The sequence below is a fragment of the Pezoporus flaviventris genome, unplaced genomic scaffold, assembly GCF_033815535.1.
Source record: "Pezoporus flaviventris isolate CSIRO_AGI_PZ_B2104156 unplaced genomic scaffold, CSIRO_AGI_Pfla_v1 ptg000142l, whole genome shotgun sequence".
In the NCBI taxonomy this organism is placed as follows: Eukaryota; Metazoa; Chordata; class Aves; order Psittaciformes; family Psittacidae; genus Pezoporus; species Pezoporus flaviventris.
In genome coordinates, this window is record NW_026892690.1 from 310,583 (window position 1) to 335,666 (window position 25,084).

At 51.4% G+C, this 25,084-nt stretch overlaps 1 protein-coding gene across 36 annotated transcripts in view; it reads left to right on the forward strand.

The window, feature by feature from the left end:
• The window catches only part of SCRIB (scribble planar cell polarity protein), a 106,424-nt gene that overhangs the window by 12,832 nt on the left and 68,508 nt on the right, over nucleotides 1-25,084 (forward strand). For 34 of the 36 annotated variants that reach the window (XM_061479141.1, XM_061479101.1, XM_061479110.1 and 31 more), the window contains exons 2-16: nucleotides 1,825-1,942; nucleotides 2,164-2,242; nucleotides 3,763-3,852; nucleotides 4,620-4,676; nucleotides 7,914-7,977; nucleotides 9,157-9,231; nucleotides 9,320-9,464; nucleotides 9,990-10,108; nucleotides 11,033-11,232; nucleotides 12,002-12,168; nucleotides 12,744-12,868; nucleotides 14,046-14,171; nucleotides 15,237-15,464; nucleotides 16,270-16,587; nucleotides 18,470-18,532. In XM_061479141.1, coding sequence (XP_061335125.1) covers nucleotides 1,825-1,942; nucleotides 2,164-2,242; nucleotides 3,763-3,852; nucleotides 4,620-4,676; nucleotides 7,914-7,977; nucleotides 9,157-9,231; nucleotides 9,320-9,464; nucleotides 9,990-10,108; nucleotides 11,033-11,232; nucleotides 12,002-12,168; nucleotides 12,744-12,868; nucleotides 14,046-14,171; nucleotides 15,237-15,464; nucleotides 16,270-16,587; nucleotides 18,470-18,532 — 1,974 coding nt within the window. The remainder of the gene's footprint in view (nucleotides 1-1,824; nucleotides 1,943-2,163; nucleotides 2,243-3,762; nucleotides 3,853-4,619; nucleotides 4,677-7,913; nucleotides 7,978-9,156; nucleotides 9,232-9,319; nucleotides 9,465-9,989; nucleotides 10,109-11,032; nucleotides 11,233-12,001; nucleotides 12,169-12,743; nucleotides 12,869-14,045; nucleotides 14,172-15,236; nucleotides 15,465-16,269; nucleotides 16,588-18,469; nucleotides 18,533-25,084) is intronic. The other 2 variants (XM_061479107.1, XM_061479139.1) reach the window with 1 other exon arrangement.

Genomic DNA, 25,084 nt, shown 5'->3' on the forward strand with positions numbered 1-25,084 from the left:
CCAGCAGCTCACACAATGTCGTGCCTGGAATTTCCTTGTGTTCTAAAATTAGGAGAAGGCTCAAGGAAACAATAGTGGGTCCGGGCTCTGAACCTCCTGCCCTGGCGTGAACCTTTGTTGTCAGTTGGACTTTCACCTACTTCCTTTCTTGGTGAACTGATTTGTGTAGATAAATGGGGTAGAATTCTGCTGTGCAGCGGCAGGAGGAGCGGTTTTCTTCTGGTCTTACTTCTAATGGTCTGTATCGCTTCAGGACATGAGGAGCATGAATTTCATGTCACTGCTGTTCATCCCCGAGCACTTCTCCCTTTTCCCTTTGGGAAGGATGTGGAATACTGGCACCTCTGTGCAGCAAAGGCCCTGAAGGCGCAGCAGCACTTCCCGAGTGAGGCTGCTCCATGAGAGCCAGCAGTGATTCTGATCTCAGGCACAAGCTCTTCCCTGTGAGGGTGCTGAGGCGCTGGCACAGGGTGCCCAGAGAAGCTGTGGCTGCCCCATCCCTGGCAGTGCTCAAGGCCAGGTTGGACACGGGGGCTTGGAGCACCTTGCTCTAGTGGAAGGGGTCCCTGTCTGTGGCAGGGGTTGGAGCTGGAGGAGCTTTAAGGTCCCTTCCAACACAAACCATTCCATGATTTATTCTATGATTCATGGTTGGTGTACATCACTTTTTCATTCCTTATCCCTCCCTTGTCTGGTCTGCAGTATTGTTCTTTGCAATGTTATGAGTGACAGTTGTGGGTGTCCCATCACCCAAACCTGAACAAATCTCAATACCCCCAACTCTGGGAAGGTCTGTTTCCTCCTGTACATCCTATAGAGATGGATTACTGGAGAGGCTGCTGAGAACAATGGTTCAGACCTCACATTCTTGTTTGATCCTTCTTGGTGTGGTCTGTGTGAGCAGCCCAGGGCAGTTCTGGAGTCTCCATCCCTGGAAGTGTTCTCACACCATGTAGACAAGGCCCTCAGTGCCATGGGTTAGTGGTGGCCTTGGCAGTGCGGCGTGATCTTGAAGGTTTTATGATTCTATGATTGATGACCGTTTCCAGCTCCTGTAGTTGGCTTCTGAGACCCAGGAGGTGTGAAGACGTTGGCTGTTGTTAGAATGGGAGACCTCTAGAGGTCGCTTCCCATTAACTTTCCCATGACTGGGGGAGTAGGAATTTCTTCTGTAATTCTTTGTCACTTGTGACCTGCAGATTTCCTGCTCCTTCCCTTTTCCAGTACAAGTGGGACAAACACTTTCCCTGTTGGTGCAGGCACCTATCACTGATGGGTGAGCAACCTGGTCAGGTGGAAGGTGTCCCTGCTCATTGCAGGGGCATTGAACCCTTCAACCCAAACCATTCTATGATGTCCTGACAAGAAGTCCTGCACCAAGATGTGTGTGGCAGCAGGGTCAGGACCTCAGTCTGGAAGTCACCTCATATGTCTCCTCTTGACCAGGCTCATAAGCTCTGTGGTGTCTGCTGGCAAGCCTGCTGCACAGTGACTTCCTCTTGGTGCTAGTATTTAACTGCCTAAGATGAAGGGTTGTCTTAGAAAACGAGGAACATCCACTTTGATCCAACAAGGGAGAGAAGAGCAGTGTGATGATAGAGATAGTAAATGAATCATCAAGCTAAACCCATGAAATGCCGTTCTGCTTCACTTGTCTCCTGGAGACCTCATGGGGGTGCTCATCTGTGCAGCCACTGTGCTCTGAGGACCTCCCCAGGACAGAAGCTCTTGTCTGCAGGGGGAGATGCTCAGGTTTGCCTTGAGGTGAGCAGACAGGTTCCCCCAGAGCTGCTGCTGACCCCTTTGTTTTCTCTCCTGTCACAGCCTTTCTTCAGGCTCCTGAACCTGCGCAAGCTGGGTCTGAGTGACAATGAGATCCAGAGGCTTCCCCCCGAGGTGGCCAACTTCATGCAGCTGGTGGAACTGGACATCTCACGCAATGGTAAGGTCAAAGCTGAATGGGGAGGGGTGCCCCACAGCCATGCCTTGGGCACCCACCTTTGGAGTACCCTCCACAGTCCCACAGAGTGATCTCTTGGAGTCCTGAGCTATAGAATATGGGTGTCCTGCTGTATCTCAGGCTGTCACCAGGACCTGGTGTCCCATTTTCCACATGTTGGCCTCTTCTCAAGCCTCATTTTTTCTTTCACGTGTTTCTTCCAGACATTCCAGAAATTCCTGAAAGCATCAAATTCTGCAAGTCCTTGGAAATCGCAGACTTCAGCGGGAATCCTCTCTCCAGGTAGGAAGGCAGATGCAACCCTTTATGAAGCAGAGAATGAGAGCTGAAGCTCCTCATTCTCCTGAGCTTTCTCTGGTCTTCATCTTGTCATTGTCCTCGCATGAAGTCAGGACCTTGGGTCACATACAGTTTGGCTGCCAGGACCTGCAGGTGCCTGTTCACTTGGCATAGGGAAGAGCTGGTGTGTCCTCCTCTACTGCGGGGCCTGTGGCTTGGATTGAGGAGCCTCTAGTCTAGCTGTTGCCACTGGTGTGAAGGCTTTTGTCCTCCTGCAGTGTGTTAGTCAATCCTCAGCCCTTCACCCTGGTGCACACACCAGAACAGATGTGGACTTGTATTGCTCTGCTCTCCATCAGTCCCTTTTGCTCTGTGTGTTACTTATATCCAGGAGCTGTCCTTTGAGCTCTGTGGTCCTTCCCCTGATCCCTCAGTGCCCAGAGCTGTGTCCAGAAACTGAGCTCTCTGCCCAGCATCTTTGTGTTCTTTCTCTTATTCCATGTTTTGGGAATTCAGGTGTGGCTCCTCTGCCTTGGTGAGCCATGCCCCAGGCACTGGTGTCTCCATGCATTGTCTGCAGGGTCTGACTCCAGATGTCTGCTGCCAAAGCTGCTCTTCACACAGGACTTCCCTCCTGTGGTGCCCGACACTGCCAGAATGGAACACGCTTTTCCACTGGTGGGAATCATAGAATCCCTGATTGGTTTATGTTGGAAGAGACCTTACGCTCATCCAGCTCCAGCCCCTGTCACAGGCAGGGACCCCTTCCACTAGAGCAGCGTGCTCCAAGCCCCTGTGTCCAACCTGGCCTTGAACACTGCCAGGGATGGGGCAGCCACAGCTTCTCTGGGCACCCTCACAGGGAAGAGCTTCTGCCTAATATCAAACCAGAACCTCCCCTGTTTCAGTTTGAACCCATCACCCCTTGTCCTGTCACTGCAGTCCCTGATGAAGAGTCCCTCTCCAGCATCCCTGTAGCCCCTTCAGACACTAGAAGCTGCTCTGAGTTCTCCACACAGCTTCTCTTCTCCAGGCTGAATAGCCCCAGCTTTGTACCATGGGAAGGACCAGCACTTCTGCACTGGAAATTCTCTATTAGAGTCTTTTTGTGGCACAGAGCTGCAGGATGTGTGTCCTGAGCTGTGGAACCGGCGAGCTCTGGGAACTGCCTGTGAACAGAAAAAGGGTTTCTCCTTTTCTGTGTTAATCTCTCCTTTTGGTAGCTCCAGGCCAGGTTGGACAGGGCTTGGAGCAACCTGCTCTAGTGGAGGGTGTCCCTGCCTGTGGCAGGGGTTGGAACTGGATAAACTTTGAGGTCTCTTCCAGCCCAAACCATTCTATGATTCTATGGAAATGAGGTGTGTTTTGGATCAGGAGCCAGGGTCAGAGTTGGTTCCTGCTCTTCTCCTTTCCACATGTTGGTACCAACTGGGATAAGACTGGCTTTGGAGGGATTTAAGTGAGGGATTGAAGGCTTGTGTTGTGCCCAGCTAATGGTGTGTTGTCCTCTCATGCTTTCACAGGCTTCCAGAGGGCTTCACGCAGCTTCGCAGCCTGGGCCACTTGGCCTTGAATGATGTGTCCCTGCAGAGCCTCCCCAATGACATTGGGAAGTGAGTATTCCCCTGTCCTCCTAACAGGGAGGAGGGCTGGGGTGGGGGTGTCATCGGGGTGACACACACATAGGGGTGACACTCCAGTAGTGTCACTGCTCTTGGGATGATGACATCAGCAGGACTTGGAGGGCAAGAGCCTACCACCGCAGTTAGAGGTTGCCACCCTGCCACACGTGCTGTGTGAGCTCCTCTGAGCATGCCTTTTGCTCCAAGACAACCTTCTTTAGAAGGTTTTGCCCTGGTCTCAGCTGCTGCTGCTCTGCTGTGGTGCATGGCACAGGCAGGAATGCACCCAGGCTTCCCAAGCTCCTGTCTCCCCTTGTTTTATGGATTTGCCCCTTTGCAAACAGGAATGGTCTGTCCAGTGATGCTGAAATGATTTATGCTGCTCACAAATGGCCAAGGCAAAGCCCATGTGGGGTTGTCTGTGAGGTGCAGTCCCTTTCCATGGGATCTGGCTCCTACACATGAAGGGGTTTACCTTTGTGGGCACAGTCCTGTGTGACACCACGTTTCCTTGTCCTGAGTCTGGGCAGTGTTGTGTCCCCATGGTGTTGCAGTAAACTGTCACCTTCATCAGAAGCCATTTAAGATCCTCCTTGGTTTTTGGTTTCCCCTGCCAGCCCCATCCATGTCTACACACTCATGTACATGAATATGTGCAGGCCAGGAGGGGTGCTCCCAAGGGAAGGGATATGAGCATCTCCATGTATCCCTGAAGCCTGTTCAGGGAATCTGGCTTCTCATTCCCTTTTCTCTTGCAGTTTGGCAAACCTGGTGACTCTGGAGCTGCGTGAGAACCTGCTAAAGACTCTCCCCACGTGAGTGTCTGTTTGGTGGCTTCAGGAGTCTGCTGCCTGATCCTTCTTACTGATTTCTCAGGGATTTGCTGGCTCCAGGACTTTGCCTGGGAGGGCTCAAGGCTTTGCATAAATCAGCTGCATCTTTTGGACTGGTGTAAACTGGGGAGAGGAGGGGGAGATGGCGCAGGGCTTAGAGCAGGGCAGGATGTTCAGAGTCTGTACTCAGCTCTGTGTCAGGATTGATTTGGAATAGAGGTGGTTCCACAAGAAAGCTGCTGGCAAGGGTGAGAACCATTTTTCCTAGAGAGGTGGAGCAGATGATGAATTCTTTTGGAAAAAGAGAGCATGACGTGGGCACAGGAGGACCTCTGTGCGCAGTGAAGTTCATTTGAAGAGCAGCAGAATGTGGCTGAAGGTAGATCTTTCCAGCGTCTCTGTTTTCCTGGTTATCCCATCTGACTGTTCTGGGTGTGCAGAGTGTGGAAATGGTTGGGATAACAGGCTTCCTGCACCAGGCAAAAGCTAAGGCAGCAAGGGAGAAGAGGTAAGTGGTGTTGAATATTCCTGAGAGTTAGGGACAGAGGTGGATTCCTGGAGAGGGTCTGGTTGGTAGCACTGATGCCATCAGGTGGACAGGGTGTGGAGAACTAAAGATTCTGTATGTTCATTCATCTTGTTTGGAGCCCATGAGAGCTGTTTGTTGAGTTTTCTACCTACCTTAGCTCTGTCAGCTTGTTTCTGCCTTCTTATCCATCCAACTGATGACTCCCCAAGTCTTCTGGGAAGATATGCTGAAAGGGATCTACCTGGCTTCTGTCTGAGCCAGCAGTGTGGGTTTGGGCACACATGGGTTACATCTGCTTGAGGAGTTCTGTATCAGCTTTGACCCGGAGGAGAAGATGCTTCCAGAAAGGAGCTGAAAGAGCCTGCACTGGGCAGCTCCCAGACACCACAGCTGGTGGTTACTCCATGGAGAGGCTTAGTTCAAATTAACAGTGTCATCTTGCCTCTGATGCCAAAGTCACTGGATCTTCTCTGCACGGAAGTTGTCAGCATTTACACCCTGTCACAGACCAGCTGAGACGGCCCCTCATGGAATATAGCCACAGGGAGGACATGAGAGCCAAAGCTCCTTTTGGCAGATGAAACAAGCAGGAGAAGCTTGGGTCCTGGTGCTAGGACCCACTGCTGTCTGCTGCACGTATTTTTTGTGTTCCAACAGGCACCACCACTGTGATACTGTCTATATGAGGAGGTGCAATAGCTACATCCAAAGTTGGGCTTTCAGACGGCAGTGAAGAAGGTCCCAAGGACTTTCCACCATCTAAGAACCAGCAGGAATCCAGAGTTTGAGAATTCAGTCTGTGAGCAGCTCCATAAGGTTTCTGGGGAGCATTCTCATGCCCAGTGCTCCCTTGTGAATGCCCTCAGCAAGATGCTAGCAGCATGACAGGAGTTTTTCTCTGAGATAAGTCCAGGCATGACACTCCCCCTGCAGTGCAGTTCCAGCTTCTTCTCATCTTTCCCCAGTTCCCCTTCTGGGTGATTTTTGAAAGTAGAAGGAAGATCTTGAAGGTCAAGGCAATTTTCATCAGATTTGTCAATCAAATACAAGACTGAAATCAGTGGCCAAAGAGATCTCAGTGGTGCTCTCAGATCTACCCAGGGCTGAAGCTCTTGTGCTTAGTCTGGGTGCAAATTGTGCCCAAGAATGGCTTTGAGCAAGTCCAGGTGATGTCTTACAGAGATGGTGATACTTTCAGTTTTCAGGGTTGCTGAGCTAGGAGGGAGATGGGCTTTAGTACTGTGAATGTGTGAGTGCAGATGCACCTTTTGGTTGTTTTTGTTGTTGAGCTCCTTAAAAGATTCAGCTTGCAATGACCTTTATGGGTCAAAACTTGATTTAATTGGTGGATCTTCTGCTCTCAGTTGAGTTTTCACACAGTTCCTCTCGTCCAGCTGATCAGCACTCCTCCATGTCCCATGCAGAGCATGCGATGTGTTCCCATGAGACAGTGGAGGGGGATCTCAGCTGAGGCATGTTGCAAGACCTTGTACATTGACATGGATTCCACAGCTCACTTGTCCCTCTTTTTGAGAACTCAAACTGGGAAGGGACCATCAAAGCTGCTTCACCCTTCAGAGAAGTCAAAAGAGCAGACGGACAGTCATGATGGGAGACTGCTGCACTGCTTTTGGTGATGCTTTTGAGAAGCCTTTGCTTGAGTTAATACAATAGCTAAAAATCCACCAGTTCTAAAGTAAGAACTTGCTTTTCCTGCATAACCCAAATGTTTTCACACTTGGCCAGGCAGGACAGATCTCTTCCTGCTTTCTCACAGTGTGGAGATACGCAGCTCAATTCCAGAGGAATACAGAGATTTCTGCATTAGGAGAGTTCCTTCTGAAGAGAATAAAGAGCTGCAGACCCTCCCTGATGGGTCAGAGCTGAGGTGGCAGCTCTGCCCTGGTGTGAAAGGAGAGACAGACCCCCCTTTTTGGGACATGACAGTTGGTGGGTAGTTCTGAGAGCTGAGGTCGGGTGAACCTGGGCCATGTCAGAAGTGAATCCTGGCTTTGTGGGGCTGCTGATTGCAGCTCTTCGTATCACCGGGTCATAATGTGTTTGGATGCTCAGGGCACATGCAGGACCACCAGTGCTGATGGGCTTTGGCTCCTCTGCAGGCTTCTCACAGCATCTTGCCTAGTGAGCTGCTTCTCTGCACATCCTGACCTCTTCTGAGACATCACCGTAGACATCATCATCATGTCAGCCTTGTGTTTCCCTTCAGCAGCATCAGCATCCCACTGGGGGAAACTGAGCCTGTTGGATTTGTCGTTCCTGCTTCTCCCTGCAGCTGTGCTCCCCTGCCTCCCCAAATACTGTCATCTGCTGATTCCTGTTACCTGTTAGTCGGTGCCCAGGACCCCACCCTTGCTACAGAAAGAGGCAGCAGGGTTAAGGTCTCTTGTCATCTGTCATGGATTTGCTCAGAGTATTTTGTGGTGGGAAGGGGAGAAGGTTAATTGGTGACAGAAACTGATGGTATTGGGACTGCTGGTGCTGCTCAGCGCAGTGCATGGTCTGGCTTGGGAAGGGTGCAGCTCCCCTGAACTGCATGGCTCAGAGGGACAAGCTCAGGATTGTCCCTGGTTTAGGAGTTATTGCGCTTGATGTAATGTGTGAGATGTGTATCCCAGATGCTAACCATTCGTTCCTTCTCTCCTCCTCTCTCTGCTCCCTGTGTCTTGCAGGTCTCTCTCCTTCCTTGTCAAGTTAGAACAGTTGGATCTTGGTGGCAATGACCTGGAAGTACTGGTAGGTAAGGGATGGTGGGGAGGGAATGTGGATGGTTGGCTGGGGCAGAACCCTGCACTGCAAGTGGGTTTTCATCTGCAGTGCAAAGAAACAGACCCACAGTGTGTTTGGAATGATCCTGATCTTCCCACTGTGGCCTTGTCATCGTTCTCAGCATAATATTCTCTTTACATTGGCCCTTGTGCCTGTTTTCATGCACAGCTCTCTCTGCTCTTCCCAAATACTTTTGCTCTGGGATGTCAGTCCTCGCTGTGTAGCTGCCAAAGGCTCTTCTCTTTCCAGTGGGAATCCCTGGTTCTTCCCTGCTCTTCAGTGTTGTGCTGTCCCCAGCTGTTTCTCACCTCTACTTGGCCAACTTTGCACCTTTCTCCTCTTTGATTTGGTTTCCCTGCTGCACAGTGCAGGACCACTCGTAGTGTTCCTGGCTGCAGCGAGTGAGGGTGCGTGTCCTCTAGGCTGGGCTCTCCATGGAGGGCTCTGAGCCCCAGTGTGCTGAGAGCCAGTGCCCAGCCTCGACATGCAGCTTGTCTTGACATCCAGGGGCAGCCAGTGGTGTTTAATTCTACAGCCATGGATTAAGCTGTCACTGGATCCTGCTCTTAACCGTCTGGAATGCTTTCTGGCAGAAACCCATCTAATTGGGAGGTAAAGGAGCTTGTGCAGCCTGCTTGGGAGAGCAGTTGTCTGACACTTGAACCAAGCTCCAGTGGTGCCTTGACTCCAAACCCAAATGCTCATCAATGTGTGGTGTTTGTGGAGTGATGCTGTGAGCATACATCCACATTGATGATGGTGCTGCTGGGTCATGTGGAGTTGGCCAGTGTCACCCAAATGTTTGTTTTCATGCCTGAGAGGAGGAAGAGGAGAAAGATTCATCTGCTCACTAAGACCAGAACTTCCAAACCCTGTTTAGTCTTGCCTGCTACCAGACAGTCCCTGCTGTTGCTTCCTTGTTTCCTCTTGGAACCTCCTTCAACCAGGATGCTGTCCCAGGCACACGTGCTGCTGTGTTGTGGCACACCAACATGTTGGCTCCATAGACCATCTGGGAAATGGTTCTAGGAGGTGTGAGCGCAGGAACAGTTGGCTTTCCAGAGGTGTGGGGTGGTTTGGTGCATCCCAGAGCAGCTTCTCCCCTATGGAAAGGACTCATGCCATCTCTGTCCTGCTCTCTTACAGCCAGATACCCTGGGAGCTCTACCCAACCTGCGTGAGCTCTGGCTGGACCGAAACCAGCTCTCAGCCCTGCCTCCAGTGAGTACCAGTTCAGGCCCTTGAACCTCCTCTCTGCTCCCTTCTCCAGTTGCCCCCTCGAGCCTTGGTGTCTCCTTTCTGCCGGCAGGAGCTGGGCAATCTCCGCCGCTTGGTCTGTCTGGATGTGTCAGAGAACAAGCTGGAGCAGTTGCCCAATGAGGTCAGTGGGCTGGTTGCCCTGACAGACTTGCTCCTGTCCCAGAACCTGCTGGAATGTATTCCAGATGGGATCGGTGAGTACTGCAGGATGGGAGCAGCGCAGGACTTCACTGCCCAGCACGGGGGCTTCAGGCAAGAGTGTGTGTAACATGGTGTTAGGGTGTGATGGACACAGTCACAATAGATGGGTGCAGAAGCAGTAAGTGAGACACTGGCACAGGGTGCCCAGAGCAGCTGTGGCTGCCCCATCCCTCGTAGTGTCCAAGGCTGGGTTGGACGGGCTTGGAGCAACGTGCTGTAGTGAAAGGTGTCCCTGCCCATGATGGGGGGGTTGGGACTAGGTGATCTTAAGGTCCCTTCCAACCTAAACCATTCCATGGTTCTGTGATGTGCTGAGCGGAACTCTACAGGATGAGTTCAGGTTCTTGATCTGAAACCATACGTAGGTGAACCTGTGAACAAGCCTGGTGGGGAGGAGAGATTGTGCCTGTGTTGTTAGGTTGGGTAACCCCAGATGTGAGGCATTTTGGCCACATGGACATAGAACAGCATCCTTGTGTCTGTGGCGTAGTTCACACCCAGCTTGTTGCCCTGGCCAGGTCAGCTGAAGCAGCTCTCCATCCTCAAGGTGGACCAGAATCGGCTGACAGAGGTGACAGAGTCAATTGGGGACTGTGAAAACTTGTCAGAACTCATCTTGACAGAGAACATGCTGACTGTAAGTACCCCAGCAGCACCCTGCATCCCCTGGGCTGCTCAGGGTAGCCACATGCCAGGGATCTTCCATCTTCTGAGCTGAATTCCTGAGATGCTCCAGCTTCTCTGCTGCAGAGCTCCACCAGGCTCACAGGCCCTGAGAAGATCCTGGTGGAAACGACTTTCTCCCACTGTTTTCCTGAAAACCTCTCCAGGATAGCTGGGCTGCTGCTCTAGGATGAGCAGTCCTGAGGCCCGTCTGATCTGATGAAGCAGGACTACATCCAAAGCTGCATTTGGCAGTGGAATAGTGCAATTTAAAATGGTCTTGCCCCAAAATGCTCATGGGCTGACAGTTAAAACGCAAGTGCAGGGAATGGGCAGATGAACATCCTTTTAGTGGAAGGTGTCCCTGCCCATGGCAGGGGTTGAAATTGGATGATCTTAAGGTCCTTTAGAATCCTTTTGAGTCCTTTCCTACCCAAATGATTCATGACTCATTCTATGATTCTAATAGGAGAAAAGTCCTGACCAGTGGAGTTCTGGGTGTGCTGTGTGAGGTGAGGAGTTGGCGTTTCACAGTCTGAGAACCTGAGGGAGAATTTGCCCCACACTGTAGTGAGAACTTGTATTGAAAATGTGTTTGTTAGGACAGGAGGCAGCTTTTTTCCTCAGGTAGAGGGTTCTATGCCTTTCTGACAGTGCTGAGGCACTGCACAGGGTGCCCAGAGAAGCTGTGGCTGCCCCATCCCTGGCAGTGTTCAAGGCCAGGTTGGACACAGGGGCTTGGAGCCACCTGCTCTAGTGGAAGGGGTCCCTGCCTGTGGCAGGGGTTGGAGCTGGAGGAGCTTTAAGGTCCCTTCCAGCCCACATTCCATGAGTAATTCTGTGATACCTTTATTCTGATGCTCCTCCCTTTTGCAACCACCAATCCTCTCCTCCCCAGGCCCTACCGAAGTCCCTGGGCAAGCTGGCCAAGCTGACAAACCTGAATGTGGACCGGAACCGGCTGACGTCCCTTCCATCTGAGATTGGAGGTTGTGCCAACCTGAACGTGCTGTCCTTACGGGACAACCGCCTCGCCCTCCTGCCCCCAGAGCTTGCCAACACCACCGAGCTTCACGTCCTGGACGTGGCTGGGAACAGGTCAGCAGCAGGAAGGGTGCAGCAGGCTTGCGGGCATCTTCCTAAGGAGGCCGCTGTGAAGGAGCAGCGTGGGCTGGGCCCTGGTGTGTTTTGGGATCTGCTGCCCTCAGGATCTGTGGTTTGGAGAAGCCCAGCCTGGCTGTTGGATCTTGGAAAGAGGGCATCTGACTCTGAAGCTTTGCATCTTAAGCCCTTCTCCACCTTACTTGAACACAGGGCAGGACTGATGCAGAAGTGTGGAGACATTTTGCCACATGTGAAATAAAGAACAGGGGAAATCCCTGGTCCAGTGTGTTGCTTCCTGCAGATACTGCAGTTTCATGTCATCAAGTCCTCAGGTGATTGATGCCAAAGCCTGTTCATGATGCACACCACCAAGGAGTGCAGATACCTGTGATCTGTTCTGCAGGATGCTCAGGTTTTAGCTGTGGTTCTGTTAGCTGAGGCTGGCGATGTTTGTAGCAGAGCTTCTGTGTGGAACACTGTGTCCAGGTCCCTGAGACCATTATTTTTATTGTCTTCAAACCCCTCTCCAAAGTTCAGTTTTCACTCTGTTGATGGGAGTTGTCCTCTGTTAAACACTGCTGAGGGTGGGCTGCTGGACCCAGTTTCTGGCTGTGACAGAGCCAATGCAGCACGAGCTGCTTTGGTGTCTGTAACAGTGAGGGACCTTGCAGTGGCCTGGCTCCTGCAGTGCAGATGGGGCAGCCTGGAGCTAAGCTGAAGTTCAGCTGAAGTTTAACCAGCAAGTTCCTCCTTCCTGTTGCAGGCTGCAGAACCTCCCGTTTGCGCTGACAAATCTCAACCTGAAAGCCCTGTGGTTGGCAGAGAACCAGTCCCAGCCCATGCTGAAATTCCAGACGGAGGATGATGAGAAGACAGGAGAAAAGGTCCTCACATGTTACCTGCTTCCCCAGCAGCCCTCTCCCAGCCTAGGTAAGAGAGCACGTCATGAAGGGTGTCTGCAGGTTTGTGTACTTGGGCGGTGCTGTAGGGAGGAGGCCACGAACTGTCCTCTCTGTGCTCCATTCCTGTGATACCTCTAGCAGACTTAAGCTCCTGAGTGGCTGGTGGCCACTTTCCAAGGCAGAGGTAGTTAAGTGAGAAATTGCTTCTCTGCCGGGTGATAAAGAAGCTGCAGCCTCAGCTTAAAGTCTTCTGCTTTGATCTATTGACCAAGTACTTGCTTTTCTGTAAGGTTTGCTTGCTGTTGTGATGATATTCTTGTGTCAATACTTCTGGTTCATGCCTTAATCCTACCTGTTTCCTTAGTTCTTGGGTAAGGAGCGCTAGAGCTGAACCATCTGGGTCCTTCTGTAGAGGCCGCTGTAGATCTGGTGGGAGATGTGCAGGAGGTGGCGAGATCTGGAGGCTACATCCTTTTTCCTCAAGGCCTCTGTGCTTTGATGCACGGGTTGATATAACAGGATGGGTTGAGGACTGTCATTCACCCAAGCTCCCAGCCCTGCTCATTCAGAAGGTAGCTCCCACTGTGTTATCTTTCTCCCCAGAGAATCTTTTGCAGAATAGTGTGGACGAGAGCTGGACGGACACGAACTTAAACAGAGTCAGTGTGATTCAGTTCCTGGATGAACCCAAAGGAGATGATGAAGAGGAGTCAGGAGCTGAGAGAAGGGTAAGAAGAGTTTCTGGAGGCTTGTTTGCTCCCTGTGGAAGCACAGGCACAAGCTAAAGAAGTGCCTGAGAAGTGGAGGCATTGTGGTGTCTGTGTTTCACTCTTCAGAGATGTGCTGTAGTTTTGCAGGGCAAAGCGCATTTGGTACCCTGAGGAGTTATGCGGGTATAAAAGACAATTCCCTGAGAGCCACTTTGGTGCTGTCCCATGGGAGCTGAGCTGTGACTCTGACCCTACCCATGGAGCATTTGGGTAGTCCAGAGATCCTGAGAGTCAGAGCACTGTCAGGACTGGATTTTACTTGACCTGCTCATGGGGAAAAGATGCCCAGCCAAACTTGAGCCAGGTGATCCAAGTGTGGAGCTGGATGCCAGCCCGTGCTGTGGGATATCCCATCACTAAAGTAGTTAAAACTGTGGACAGCCTCAAAAACCGAGGCAGATCTTTTTGCAGTAATTGCAGATGTAAAGGACAGGGTGAAAGTTCCAGTTTCCAGCAAGAGCTCTCCTGGGTTCAGTTTCCTGCAGGATTTTTTCTCCTTTTCATCTTGCAGAGAGAGATTCTTGTTGAGTTCTTGTTGAGTTCTCTCTTGCAGAGAGAGATTCTCTTGTTGAGAGATTCTAATAAATGACATTTGAATCCGTCCTTGCAGCATCTGGCCTTGAGCTGGTGTTGGGAGGGTTTGTGAGTGGCTTTGATTGGTTTATTAATTTTAGAATACCATTTTTCTGGACTCTCAGCTGGGATGGAACCAGCATCACAAATTCCAGAGCAGGAGAATCATAGACTCATTATTGGAGAGGACCTTAAAGCTCCTCCAGTTCCAACCTCTGCCATGGGCAGGGACACCTTCCACTTGAGCAGGTTGCTCCAAGCCCCTGTGTCCAACCTGGCCTTGAGCACTGCCAGAGATGGGGCAGCCACAGCTTCTCTGGGCACCCTGTGCCAGCACCTCAGCACCCTCACAGGGAAGAGCCTCTGCTTAATGTTGTAACACCCAAGAGCAAGCTCCGAGCACTGTTCCCTGCCTCCATGCCTTTCCTCTCCCCGGCTGTAGCAGTGGAGAGCCCGAATCAGATCCTGCGGTGTGACATTCAGGTCCTGTCCATCTAAGGTGTGGTTTGACGTGGCTCAGCCCTGAGCCCTCTCTGAGCCTCCATGGTGCTTCCCTTGGCAGGGCCTGCAGCGCCGAGCAACCCCTCACCCCAGTGAGCTGAAGGTCATGAAGAAGGTGATGGAGGTGCGGCGCAGCGAGGTGTGTGCTGCCAGGCCCGATGCCAACAGGAATTCCCCCAGCTCCGAGGTGAGGCCTGTTCCCTGACTGGAGAGCATGGAGTGGGCTGGGAGCATGCGTGAGCTGGGCTGAAAGAACCTACCTTGGGTAGGTGAGCATGGCTTTCCTGGAGCCCAGGGGTTGGGAATCTGCCTTGTGTCAGCTGGGGTCACTGGGACAGAGCAAGAGATGAAACCAGAGAGCAGCATGAGGGGAGCTGTGAGCATTGCTGCCTCTTCTGTCATAGCCCAGGGAGAGTGTCGTGGTTTAAACCCAGTCAGGTAACTCAGTCACTCACTCCCCCCCCTTCTTTCCCTCCCCCTACTCCCGGAGGGACGGAGAGGAGAATCGAAAAGAATGCAACTCCCACAGGTTGAGATAAGAACAGTTTAGTAACTAAGGTATAACACAGATCACTACTGCTACCACCAATGATAATAATGATAAAGGAAATAACAAGGGAAGAGAATAGAACACCTCAGCACCAGCCGACAGATAACTTGCCGCCCTCAGCCCGACCAAGCTCTGACCGATACCTCCTTCAACCCTGCAGTCTCCCAGCCCTTCCGGCTAACTCCCAGTTACATCCTGGGCATGACGTGCTGTGGTATGGAATACCTCTTTGGTCAGTTTGGGTCAGGTGTCCTGTCTCTGCTTCCTCCTGGCTTCCCCTCCTCCCTGGCAGAGCATGAGGCTCACAAAGTCCTTGGCCAAACCAAAACATCCTTGTTATCAGCTCTGTTCCCGAGCTGAAAGCCAAAACACAGCACTGCACCAGCTACCAAGAAGGAGAAAAATGACTGCTACTGCTGAACCCAGGACAGAGAGGAAAAGATTATCCCAGTAAAGAATGGTGGGAACGGGGTGCGTGGAGGGGGCATCTTGCTGCTCAGGTGCGATACTGAGAACAAATGCCTACACTGATGGTGGGACAGGGGTGGACCTGGGTGAGGTGCTTGGCAGGGAAAGCAGTGGGCAGCCTGAAGGAGAAGCTGGTTCTGTTGGTGCTGGATCATTCCCCACCTTGCGCCAGCCACATGACAGTGCTCCATCTGCTGCTTTGGTTTTCATCTTGACCTTTACAACTCTTCCCAGGAGAAGAGGCTGAGTGCCCTGTCAAACCGCAGCGAGGATTCCCACCTTTCCAACAGCACCGCCTCTGCTGACTGCAGGGGAGAGGAGTTGGGAGAGGACAGGGAAAGGAGCTGGCCAAATGGGCAGGATGTGAGGGACCTGGAGAGGGAGAAGAAGCCCAGGGCTGAAGAGGAGCGTAAGGAAGCTGCTGACCAAGAGGAGGAAGATGTGGAAGTGGAATACAATGAGGTAGGAGCCTAGGAATTCCAGCAGGTTCATGGTAAAAAATGGAAAGACTTGAAGCCTCTCAGGGGGACCTTATCATTCTCTGCCTGACAGGAGGATGGAGCCAGGAAGGGGGCTGGGCTCTGCTCCCAAGGAACAAGGGATGGGACAAGAGGAACCGGCCTCAAGCTGCACCTGGGGAGGTTTAGATGGAGCTGAGGAACAATTCCTTCCCCAAAGAGTGCTCAGGCATTGGAACAGGCTGCCCAGGGTAGTGCTGGAGTCACCATCCCTGCAAGTGTTCACACACTGGGAAGACAAGGCCCTCGGTGCCATGGGTTAGTGGTGGCCTTGGCAATGCTGGGCAATGGTTGGACTTGATCTTGAAGGTCTTTTCCAACTTGGTTGATTCCATGATTCAGTGATTCTATGAAAGTTTCAGATAAAGTGGTGCATGGATGTACAGGTCTAGGCATTACTGAAGGCAAATAGTGGCTATGAAAACCAAGTGCAGGTAGATCCAGGCAGCCTTTGGGAGCTAAGTCTATGGGAAAGTAGGAGGGACAGTGTGGCAGCCAGACAGGGAATATGGGAAAATCAGGGGTTTGGGTTTGAGTGCCCTCAGTCCCTGGAGCTGACAGAAGATGTGTCTGGGTGAAGGAGACAGGAAAAAGGAGACTATGGGGAAATGCCATTCTGTGTGTCCTGCAGGACAGGAGCAGCAGTGCTGGCTTCTCTGTGTTGGTGAGGGGGACAGCAGGTTCCGCTCTGCCGCCAGGTATGTCCATTGCTTGAGGTTCACAACCTTTCTGGGACTTTGCCATTGTAGCCCACTGTACACTTTGCTGAGGACACACTGATACGGAGTGAGGATGAGGATGAAGATGAAGAGCGACCATTCCCAGTGGAGAAACAGAGGCTCATCCGCAAGGACACACCCCATTATAAGAAACACTTTAAGATCACTAAATTGCCCAAGCCAGAGGCAGTGGTGGCACTGCTCCAGGGGCTGAGCACTGATGGAGTCCCCAAAGAGGAAGAGGAGTTGGGAGGCTGCAATAACAACACGGAGCCCAAGGATCCAGGGGAAGTCTGGGATGAGGATGACAGGAAGAATGGAGTTTTATCTGCTCAGCCACCGGTGAAGGTAAGGCCTTGTGGGGAGGGGCTAGCTCAGAGGGGTGCCAGACCTTCCTTCTATTTTGAACTACCAACCAGGTTGATGTGGTACCATTGAAAACATTGTCAGGAGGCTCCAGCCCTTCAGGGCACACATGCAGAGAGATCGGGGGCTCAGTGGTTGTCCAAGAGCTGTGCCATGTTGCTCCTGCCTGACTCCTTGCACTGTACCCAAATTCTTGCACCCTTCCAATTATCTGTGGTGTGTTCTGTGCTGCAAGATCAGTTCCTATGTCCCATCCCTGACAGGTCCTTTCATTCCTTTCAGTCTCCTCCTCACTTGCTGGTTGTTGTACCTCATCTGCAGCAGGATGAGCTTTATTCCTGGTGGGTCTAATCTCAAGCTGATGTTGAGGCTGCTTACACTTGTGCTGAGAGGAGCAGGTTGGGAGGGCAGACAGGGGAGAGCTGGCTCCAGATGCAGCCTGATGAAGGGTGTGCTGGGTTATGGGGAACTTGTGCTCTGGAGTTTTGATATTACCGTGGACCACTGTGGGCCTCTCTGGTTATGCTGAGGGCTGATGAGATGGGAAGCCCTTGGTTCTACTCAGCTGAATCACCACATTTGGTCAAGGGGACACAGAGATTCTTACCTGAGGAGGATCCTCACAGTGGAACAGGAATATTCTGCTGAGGGACCCTGCATGAGGTTAGAGCAGTGCTGACTGAAGGCGGGGTGATGGTTCTGGGGGGTGTGTTTGGCAGGCAGGGATTAGATGTGGCTGAATCTCCATCAGTCTGACACCAGCAAATCTCATGGGTGAGATGTGGGTCTCTAAACTGGTGAAAGGGTCTGGAGTGGAATCTGTTACTCTGTTATTGCGTGCTGCAGGCTCTGGGGTCCTTTCCACCCCACGCTGGAGTTCAGGTTGCTCAGGGGAAGGTTCTTGCGCTCACGTTTGCTTTGGAGCCTTTCTCTCAGTTGCCCTGTTGTATCCGAGCTGATACAGCTCATGCCGTGCTCCCTGGGGATGAGGCTTTAGTCTCCTTACTGGCTGTGAAGTTCTTCAGAAAAAAAGGAGTTGCTGCTGCTTGTAAGACTGTGTGAGGCCATCCCAAGCCCCTCCATTCCAGACCTGCCATGCTTTGAAATGCCCTCACCCAAAAAGATTCTTCCAGTCAGGGCCTCCAAGCTGCGGATGCGCTGACTGACCCGCTGGCAAAGCCTGCACCGAGTTCTTTGTTATCAGCCAAGCCTTCTGCCTGGAAAGCACAGTTCTCCTCGTGGGGCTGGGTCGCTGCCTGCTCCATAAAGGATTTATTAGCCTGCCTCTTGAGCCATCCTCCGGGAGTGGGAATGTGGGGAGCAGTGTCCCTGTGCAATGGAGTTTGAAGAGGTGCTGCGTGCATGGAAGGAGGAAGTAGGACAGGGTGCGCAGGAGGCTGAATCCTTAAACCAGAGGGTGTTTTGCAAAGACAATGGCTTTTCCAGAGAAGTTCCAAGGTTTGTGCGTTTGGGGGCACTGGCAGGATGCACTGTTCCACCAGCGAGGCTCTTGCCTTTGCAGGAGGGACCGCGCAGTTTCATTTGGGATTGCTTCATTCCTGTGCAGCAGCTGGATGGCACCAGAGGGCCCTCTGTGCTTTCTCCCATGGTTAATCCTTCCTCTTTCACTGAATGACTTGGTCCTCATGGGTTAAGATCAGCTTGTGAGGTGGTGGCCACAGCCTCAGAGGGTGGCACCCTGTGAGCCCGGCAGCCCCCACTGACACTTGCTGGGACAGGAGCGGTGTGAGTGGGGTGCTCTGGTGCTGCGTGGTGTGTCTGTTGGGTGGTGGTGGTCGTGGTGGAGGGTTTGGTTTATGCTCCACTAATCCGCATGCCTCTTTGCTGGTTCCTATCCTAACAGGGGGTGTCGTTTGATCAAGCCAATAATCTGCTGATTGAACCTGCTCGCATTGAGGAGGAAGAGGTCTGTACCACTCCCACTGTTCTCTCTGCCAGAAATCACCCCGTCTGCTTGATTTGCTTCCCAGGCTCACCCGTTGTTGTAGGGGGACTCTGATCTCTCTGGGTCAAGTGGCTTCTGGACCTGGCTGATCACAAACACACAATGATTGTTTCCTCCCCTGCTTTCACCTCCTTTCCCTACTTTTCCATACCTGAGGTGAGAATGGCTGCTGCAGATCAGGAGTGAGAGGGAAGACATGTAAAAACAAACCCAAAGGGGCCAAGGTGGAAGGTTCAGTCCCTACTTGCTGTGCACTGAGGAGAGAAAGGTGGAAGAGAATAAACATACTTCTGGGAGTGGTGGGTAACCCTGAAGCTGAGAGGCCTCAGGAGTCTGCCAAGTGCTCTGTGTGTTCTTTTGGGAGAGGGAGGAGGATCTGACTCAGGACACTGCCATTGGCTGGAGCTAAGGATATGTGCACCTCATGTGGAGTTCCCTGTTGAATCCCCTCCAGTCCTCACATGCAGCACTTTGGGATGTCAGAAAGGGGCAGGTGGCACTGAAGGTCCATAAAGCTCCTGGCACATGGTGATCTGTGCCAGCATCAGGTTCTATGTCTCAGTTCATCCTGACTGTGATCAACTCCCTGAGGTTGTTTCCAAGTGGGTTTGCCTGGTCGTTTGGGCCAGGCTTTCTGCAGGCAGCATTCCAAGGAGCTCTGGTGGCACCAGACCCATATCTTACTTGAGTGCTGGCTGGTTGTCTGTGAACCTGGCTCTTGGCTACTCCTTTAGGTGTAAGATGGAGACTTTCAGTTTTGGAGCAAGGCTTTCCAGGAGGGAGATGAGAAATCCCCTCCCCTCCAGGTGAACACGGGCTGGCTGAAGTGTGCTCCAGTGTCAGTGTGTCCTGAGGATTTGTCCATCTTGGCTCTCGATCACTTGAAAACATATTAATACTTGTAGTGTTTCTCTTGTGTGTTGCTGTCCTGTCACTCAGAGGTAACACTGAGTGTAGGCAGGTGCTTCCTGATCCCACATCTGGAAAAATCAACACTCTTGGTCCTTCTTCCCAGCTGTCAGATGTCATGTTCCAGTTGCAGTTTTCTTGCTTCTCGAGGCGCTGGGTCCAGCAAACCTCAGTCTTGTACCAGGAAACAGCCTCCCTGGCCCTGCCTTGCTCCTACCTGTGCGCTGACTGCATCTGATGGAAGTGCTGGAACTTTTCTGGGTGGCTGTGAGAGGCCCCATGGTTGCTCTGCGGTCCCTCCAGTGCAGTCTCCTTTGTGCAGGTCTGTTCCCTCACTGTAAGGAGCAGCTCCCAGGGACAGGCATGGCAGAGACCCCCTACATGGGAGGTGGTGGCTGAAGTCACCCCAGAGCTCAGCTCAGTGCATGGGTCCAGTCAGGGACAATTTATCAGCAAAGCAGAAGAGGAACGTGGAGCTGCTGGAGTGAGGCCAGAGGAGGCCATGGAGCTGCTGCAGGGGCTGGAGCAGCTCTGCTCTGGAGCCAGGCTGGGAGAGCTGGGCTGGGTCAGTCTGGAGAAGAGAAGGCTCCTGAAGGGGAGAGCTGAGAGCAGCTCCGGTACCTGAAGGGGCTGCAGGGAACCTGGAGAGGGCCTTGGGACAAGGGCCTGTAGGGACAGGCCAAGGGGAATGGCTTTAACCTGCCCGAGGGGAGACTGAGCTGAGCTCTTAGGCAGAAGCTCTTCCCTGTGAGGGTGCTGAGGCGCTGGCACAGGGTGCCCAGAGAAGCTGTGGCTGCCCCATCCCTGGCAGTGCTCAGGGCCAGGTTGGACACGGGGGCTTGGAGCACCCTGCTCTAGTGGAAGGGGTCCCTGCCCGTGGCAGGGGTAAGAGCTGGATGAGTTTTAAGATCCCTCCCAACCCAAACCAGTCTGGGATTCTCTGATTTTAGTGGGATCATGGTGGGATCTTCCAGGACTACTGCTCATGTGGAAGATAAATTCTCCAGAGCTATCAGTGAAAGCAAACTGTGGGACTCGGGCCAAGGGTGCACTGTGCGGTTGGGACACCTCAGTCACAGGCAGAGAGGTTCCCTTGTTGTCTTCCTTGGCATGTTGGTTGTGAAAGGCACGTCCCTGTCAGTGAATGGATGGAGGACAACAGTTGAAATATTCAGGGCCTTAAAGACTATTCGGCATCTGAGTAGAGAATTAGCTTGGGAAGTGACTGATCCCAGAAACAGCATCTCCCTGCTGCTTCTGGAGATGAGTTCATGGCCTTGAGAAGAAATCAACAGGCTCATGAAACTGAGCAAGACCAATGCAGAGTGGAGACCCTGGTATCCCTTGAGCAGCAGTTTAGGTTCATGATGCTGCTGTCACATTCCTTGTGTTAACAGGAAATTCTTTCCTGTTAGGGTGGTGAGGCACTGGAATGGGTTGCCCAGGGAGGTTGTGAACGCTCCATCTCTGGCAGTGTTCAAGACCAGGTTGGACAAGGCCTTGGGTGATATGATTTAGCGTGAGGTGTCCCTGCCCATGGCAGGGGGGCTGGAACTAGATGATCTTAAGGTCCTTTCCAACCCTAACTATTCTATGATTCTATGTAATTTTATACAGCTCTTAGAGAGAAGGAACTACTGGTGGTGTGTTCTCTAAGCCTAAACCATCATCCTGAGCCAAAGACTATGAATGTTACCAGAGTAGAGCTGGAGACATCTGCCCAACTTGTGTCAGCACCTCAGCATCAGGGTATAGGGAGCCTGGTGCTGTGGATGCAGCTGGTGCTTCCAGAGCTCTGGTAGCTGCTGGTGCCAGTGAGGCTCGACCACAGTGGAAGAAATGATTTTGTTAAAGCACACGATGCTTTACATGCTGCAGATATCTCATAGAAGGTACCTGGAGTCCACTGCTGACTGGCCCCAGGGGTTCGTCAGTCTCCATCTGTGCTGCAGAAAAGGCTGTGTCTAGGCTGTAGGGAGGCTGTTGGAGGAGGGGAGAAGCTGCTCTCTGAAGGCACGAGGCTGCACCTCAAGTCTCCTGTTTTCAGACAAGTTTTGAAGAAATAGTCCAGAACGAGCTGCTCTGCGGCTGGAAGATGAGAATGGAAAGAGCATCCCGAGTTCTGTTTGAGGGATGAATGCTCCTTTGTCTGCAGCAATGGCTCATGTGTTTGCCCAGGTTAACCTGCAGAGCAGCTGAAAACAGGAGTCTTGAAGGGCTCTGCCCTGGCAAAGCTTGTGCTCACCAAGGAGCTTTGTAGGATTTTCTTGTCCTGTGATTCTTTCTCCCAGGAGCACAAGGCTGTCCAGAATGGACATGCTGCTGCTTTTCCTGCCTAGGAGAAAGCCAGGCTGGCCATAGATGTTCCAAGTCCCTTCTCCTCCTTGCAAGGGGCTCAGCTTTGGAAGGTTGGGGCTGCCCTGCCATCATGAGCAGTCCTGTCATAGCAGTGATGCTGGAGCAATGTGGTTGTGTTGTGTACTGGGTGAGAGCACGAGCTCTTCAGGACATTGTCAGGGTCAGAAGTCTTAGGAAGTGACCTGTAGGTTTTAAGCCCTGGAAAGGTCAATAAACCTCTCTCAAGCTCACGTCGCCTGTATCTGCTCAGCTGGCTTAACTGAAATATACCTCCTAGCAGAGCAGAGTCCTTGCAAGGTCAAGGAAGGGTAAAACACTCTCCTTGCTCTCATTTACTTTCTTAAATGAATGAAATTCCCATTGAGCAAGGAAAACTCAGCCTTATTTTCTGTTTGAATTTGTCTGGCTTTTAACTTATGGCTGTAGGAATGGGTTTGTGCCCTTTTCCTACTGGCTTGAAGGGCCCTAGTATTATTCTTTCTGATGTTGTGATCCTCCAACTTTGGAGGTGGGGATTGTAATCTCTTCTTGCAGATGTCCAACTTCACATTCATGGCTGTTAAGGCACAATTTGAATACGATTCACCTGCAACATGAGAGAGCTACTTGTATGGTTGCTGTTTATTCATCAGCATCTATCACTCTGGGGCAGCTTCAAGTTTTATCTCATCTGGAGCTTTAAGGACAAAGTGGCAAACTGTGGAATGGTTTCTCATACAAATAAAGAGCTGTCTGCAGAGTTTCCTTTTCCCCTGCTTTGCTCTCTCAAATAGAGCAGAAAACAATAGAGGAGTGTTCTAAACAGAGAGAGAAGATGCTGTGTTTAAACACAAACCTCCACCATGACTCTGATGTTTGCTTTCGAAATAGCAACAGGCAAAGCATGTAACAGGTATGGGTCTTGTAGAATCCTTGTCCTAAGCAGCAAAATAAATAGACATTAAAATAACCCCTGCAGAAATTAATGGGGCTTGAGCTTTGTCTGCCTTGAAAAACTGGTCATAGAATGGTTTAAGTTGGAAGGGAGCTTGAAGATCATCTCGTTCCAACTGCCCGGTTTTGAACCCAGTTTGCAAGCTTAGTTGGTCCCAGTTTGCAAGCTGACCAGTATTTTCTGGCTGTGTCCATAGAGGAGATAGATAAACTCCTAGAATGGTTTGAAGACCTTGTACTGGATGACAATCCCCATCTTGGAGCTGGGCCTGAAACAAGGCAATGCTGGGATGGGACGGTTCCCATTTCTGGAAGATGTGCTAATTCGGGAGCAATGGGCTGAATGTACAGTGAAGACAACAGGGATTATTTGGATAAATCCCAAAGTGAAGCCTCCTTCCACCATTAGCAGCAGCCTCAGGATCTCATGAGTCAGTCAAACTGCTGAGCATAGATTGTTTCTCCTTTTACTGTCGTGTATGCAGATGCTCAGCCTCCTCCTACTGGAGAACCCAAAGACTTCTCCAAGTTTCTACCCCACTTGCTTTCAGGCTGAACTTGGCTTTGTTAATTCATTGGTTTCATTATATTTTATCTTGAAAACTCTCCTGCTGTCTGACCCTTTTTTGTCCTTGGTGCATTTTCATGGACATAAATCGGAGTCCTTCGAGCCTTCATCTTGCTAGTTCAGAACTATTTTGTGGTCGGAATGATGCAAAGCAAATGAGACTGTATCAGTGCTTTTACCCCACAGAAAGAATCAGTGAGAACAGGAGTAAGAATTCTTCATTGCTGAAGAGAGGAAGTAACACAGCGTGTTTCAGTGTTGCCCATTCCAGCTGAATCCACAGGACTGCTAAGGCACATGAAAAATAACAAGGTGCTTGGTGACACCCAGCATGGCTTACTGAGGGGAAATCCTGCCTGACCAATTGTGGCCTTCTATGATGGGGCTACAGAACTGATGGACAGGGGTAGAGCAGTTGATGTCATCTACCTGGACTTGTGTAAAGTGTTCGACACTGTCCCACACGACATCCTTGTCTCTGAATTGGAGAGACATCAATTTGATGGATGGACCGCTCGCTGGATAAAGAACTGGCTGGATGGCCGCACGCAAAGTGTTGTGGTCAATGGCTCAGTGTCCAGCTGGAGACCAGTAATGAGTGGTGTCCCTCAGGGTTGGAAAGGACCTTAAGATCACCTGGTTTCACCCCCCCTGCCATGAGCAGGGATACCTGGCTCTAAACCATGACTCTTCATTAGGGACTGTAGTGGTAGGACAAGCAGTAACGGATTAAAATTTAAATAGGGGAAGTTTAGATTGGATATAAGGAAGAAGTTCTGTACTGTAAGGGTGATGAGGCACTGGAATGGGTTGCCCAAGGAAGTTGTGAATGCTCCATCTCTGGCAGTGTTCAAGGCCAGGTTGGACAGAGCCTTGGGTGACATTGTTTAGTGTGAGGTGTCCCTGCCCATGGCAGGGGGGTTGGAACTAGATGATCTTAAGGTCCTTTCCAACCCAGCTGTTCTATGATTCTATGACTTCCATGTGCAGGCTTTTGTCCTGTTTCCAGTTCTGGGAATGGTTCAAGGCTTGGTAGCTACATCCAGGACTCGTTTCTCTTTAGCAAGTTGAATATTTTCATTTCCAGAGGGACTCCGTCCTGTTACATTCCATAGTGTAGCCAACCCAGTTGCTTTCAGGATCCCTTCTTTCGCTGTTGGCGTTACCATGCCTATGGCAAACCTGGGTGCCCGTCATGATGAGAAGAAAGACTAGCTTCTTCAGTCCCTCTTTCTGGAATTCATTGATGAAAGAACTACTCACAGAATCATAAAACAGCTCAGGTTGGAAGGGACCTTGCAAGATCCAGCCTTTTGTGTCAGAGAGAACCTAAGTGAGATGATCTAGTGCCCAAACCAATGCCATCTTGAACCCCCAATGACGGGGACTCCACCACGTCACTGGGGACTTAGTTCCAGTGAGCAATTGTTCTCAGTGTAAACGCTTTTTCCTTATATCAAGAATAAATCATATCTCTATAGGCACACACATTTGTAGATATAAATATTTGTATATACCATGATACAGGATTCATAGGTAGATCATCATAGAATCACAGGTTTGCTTGGGTTGAAAGGGACCTTAAAGCTCATCCAGTACCAACCCCTGCCACGGGCAGGGACCCATTCCACTAGAGCAGGGTGCTCCAAGCCCCTGTGTCCAACCTGGCCTTGAGCACTGCCAGGGATGGGGCAGCCACAGCTTCTCTGGGCACCCTGTGCCAGCACCTCAGCACCCTCACAGGG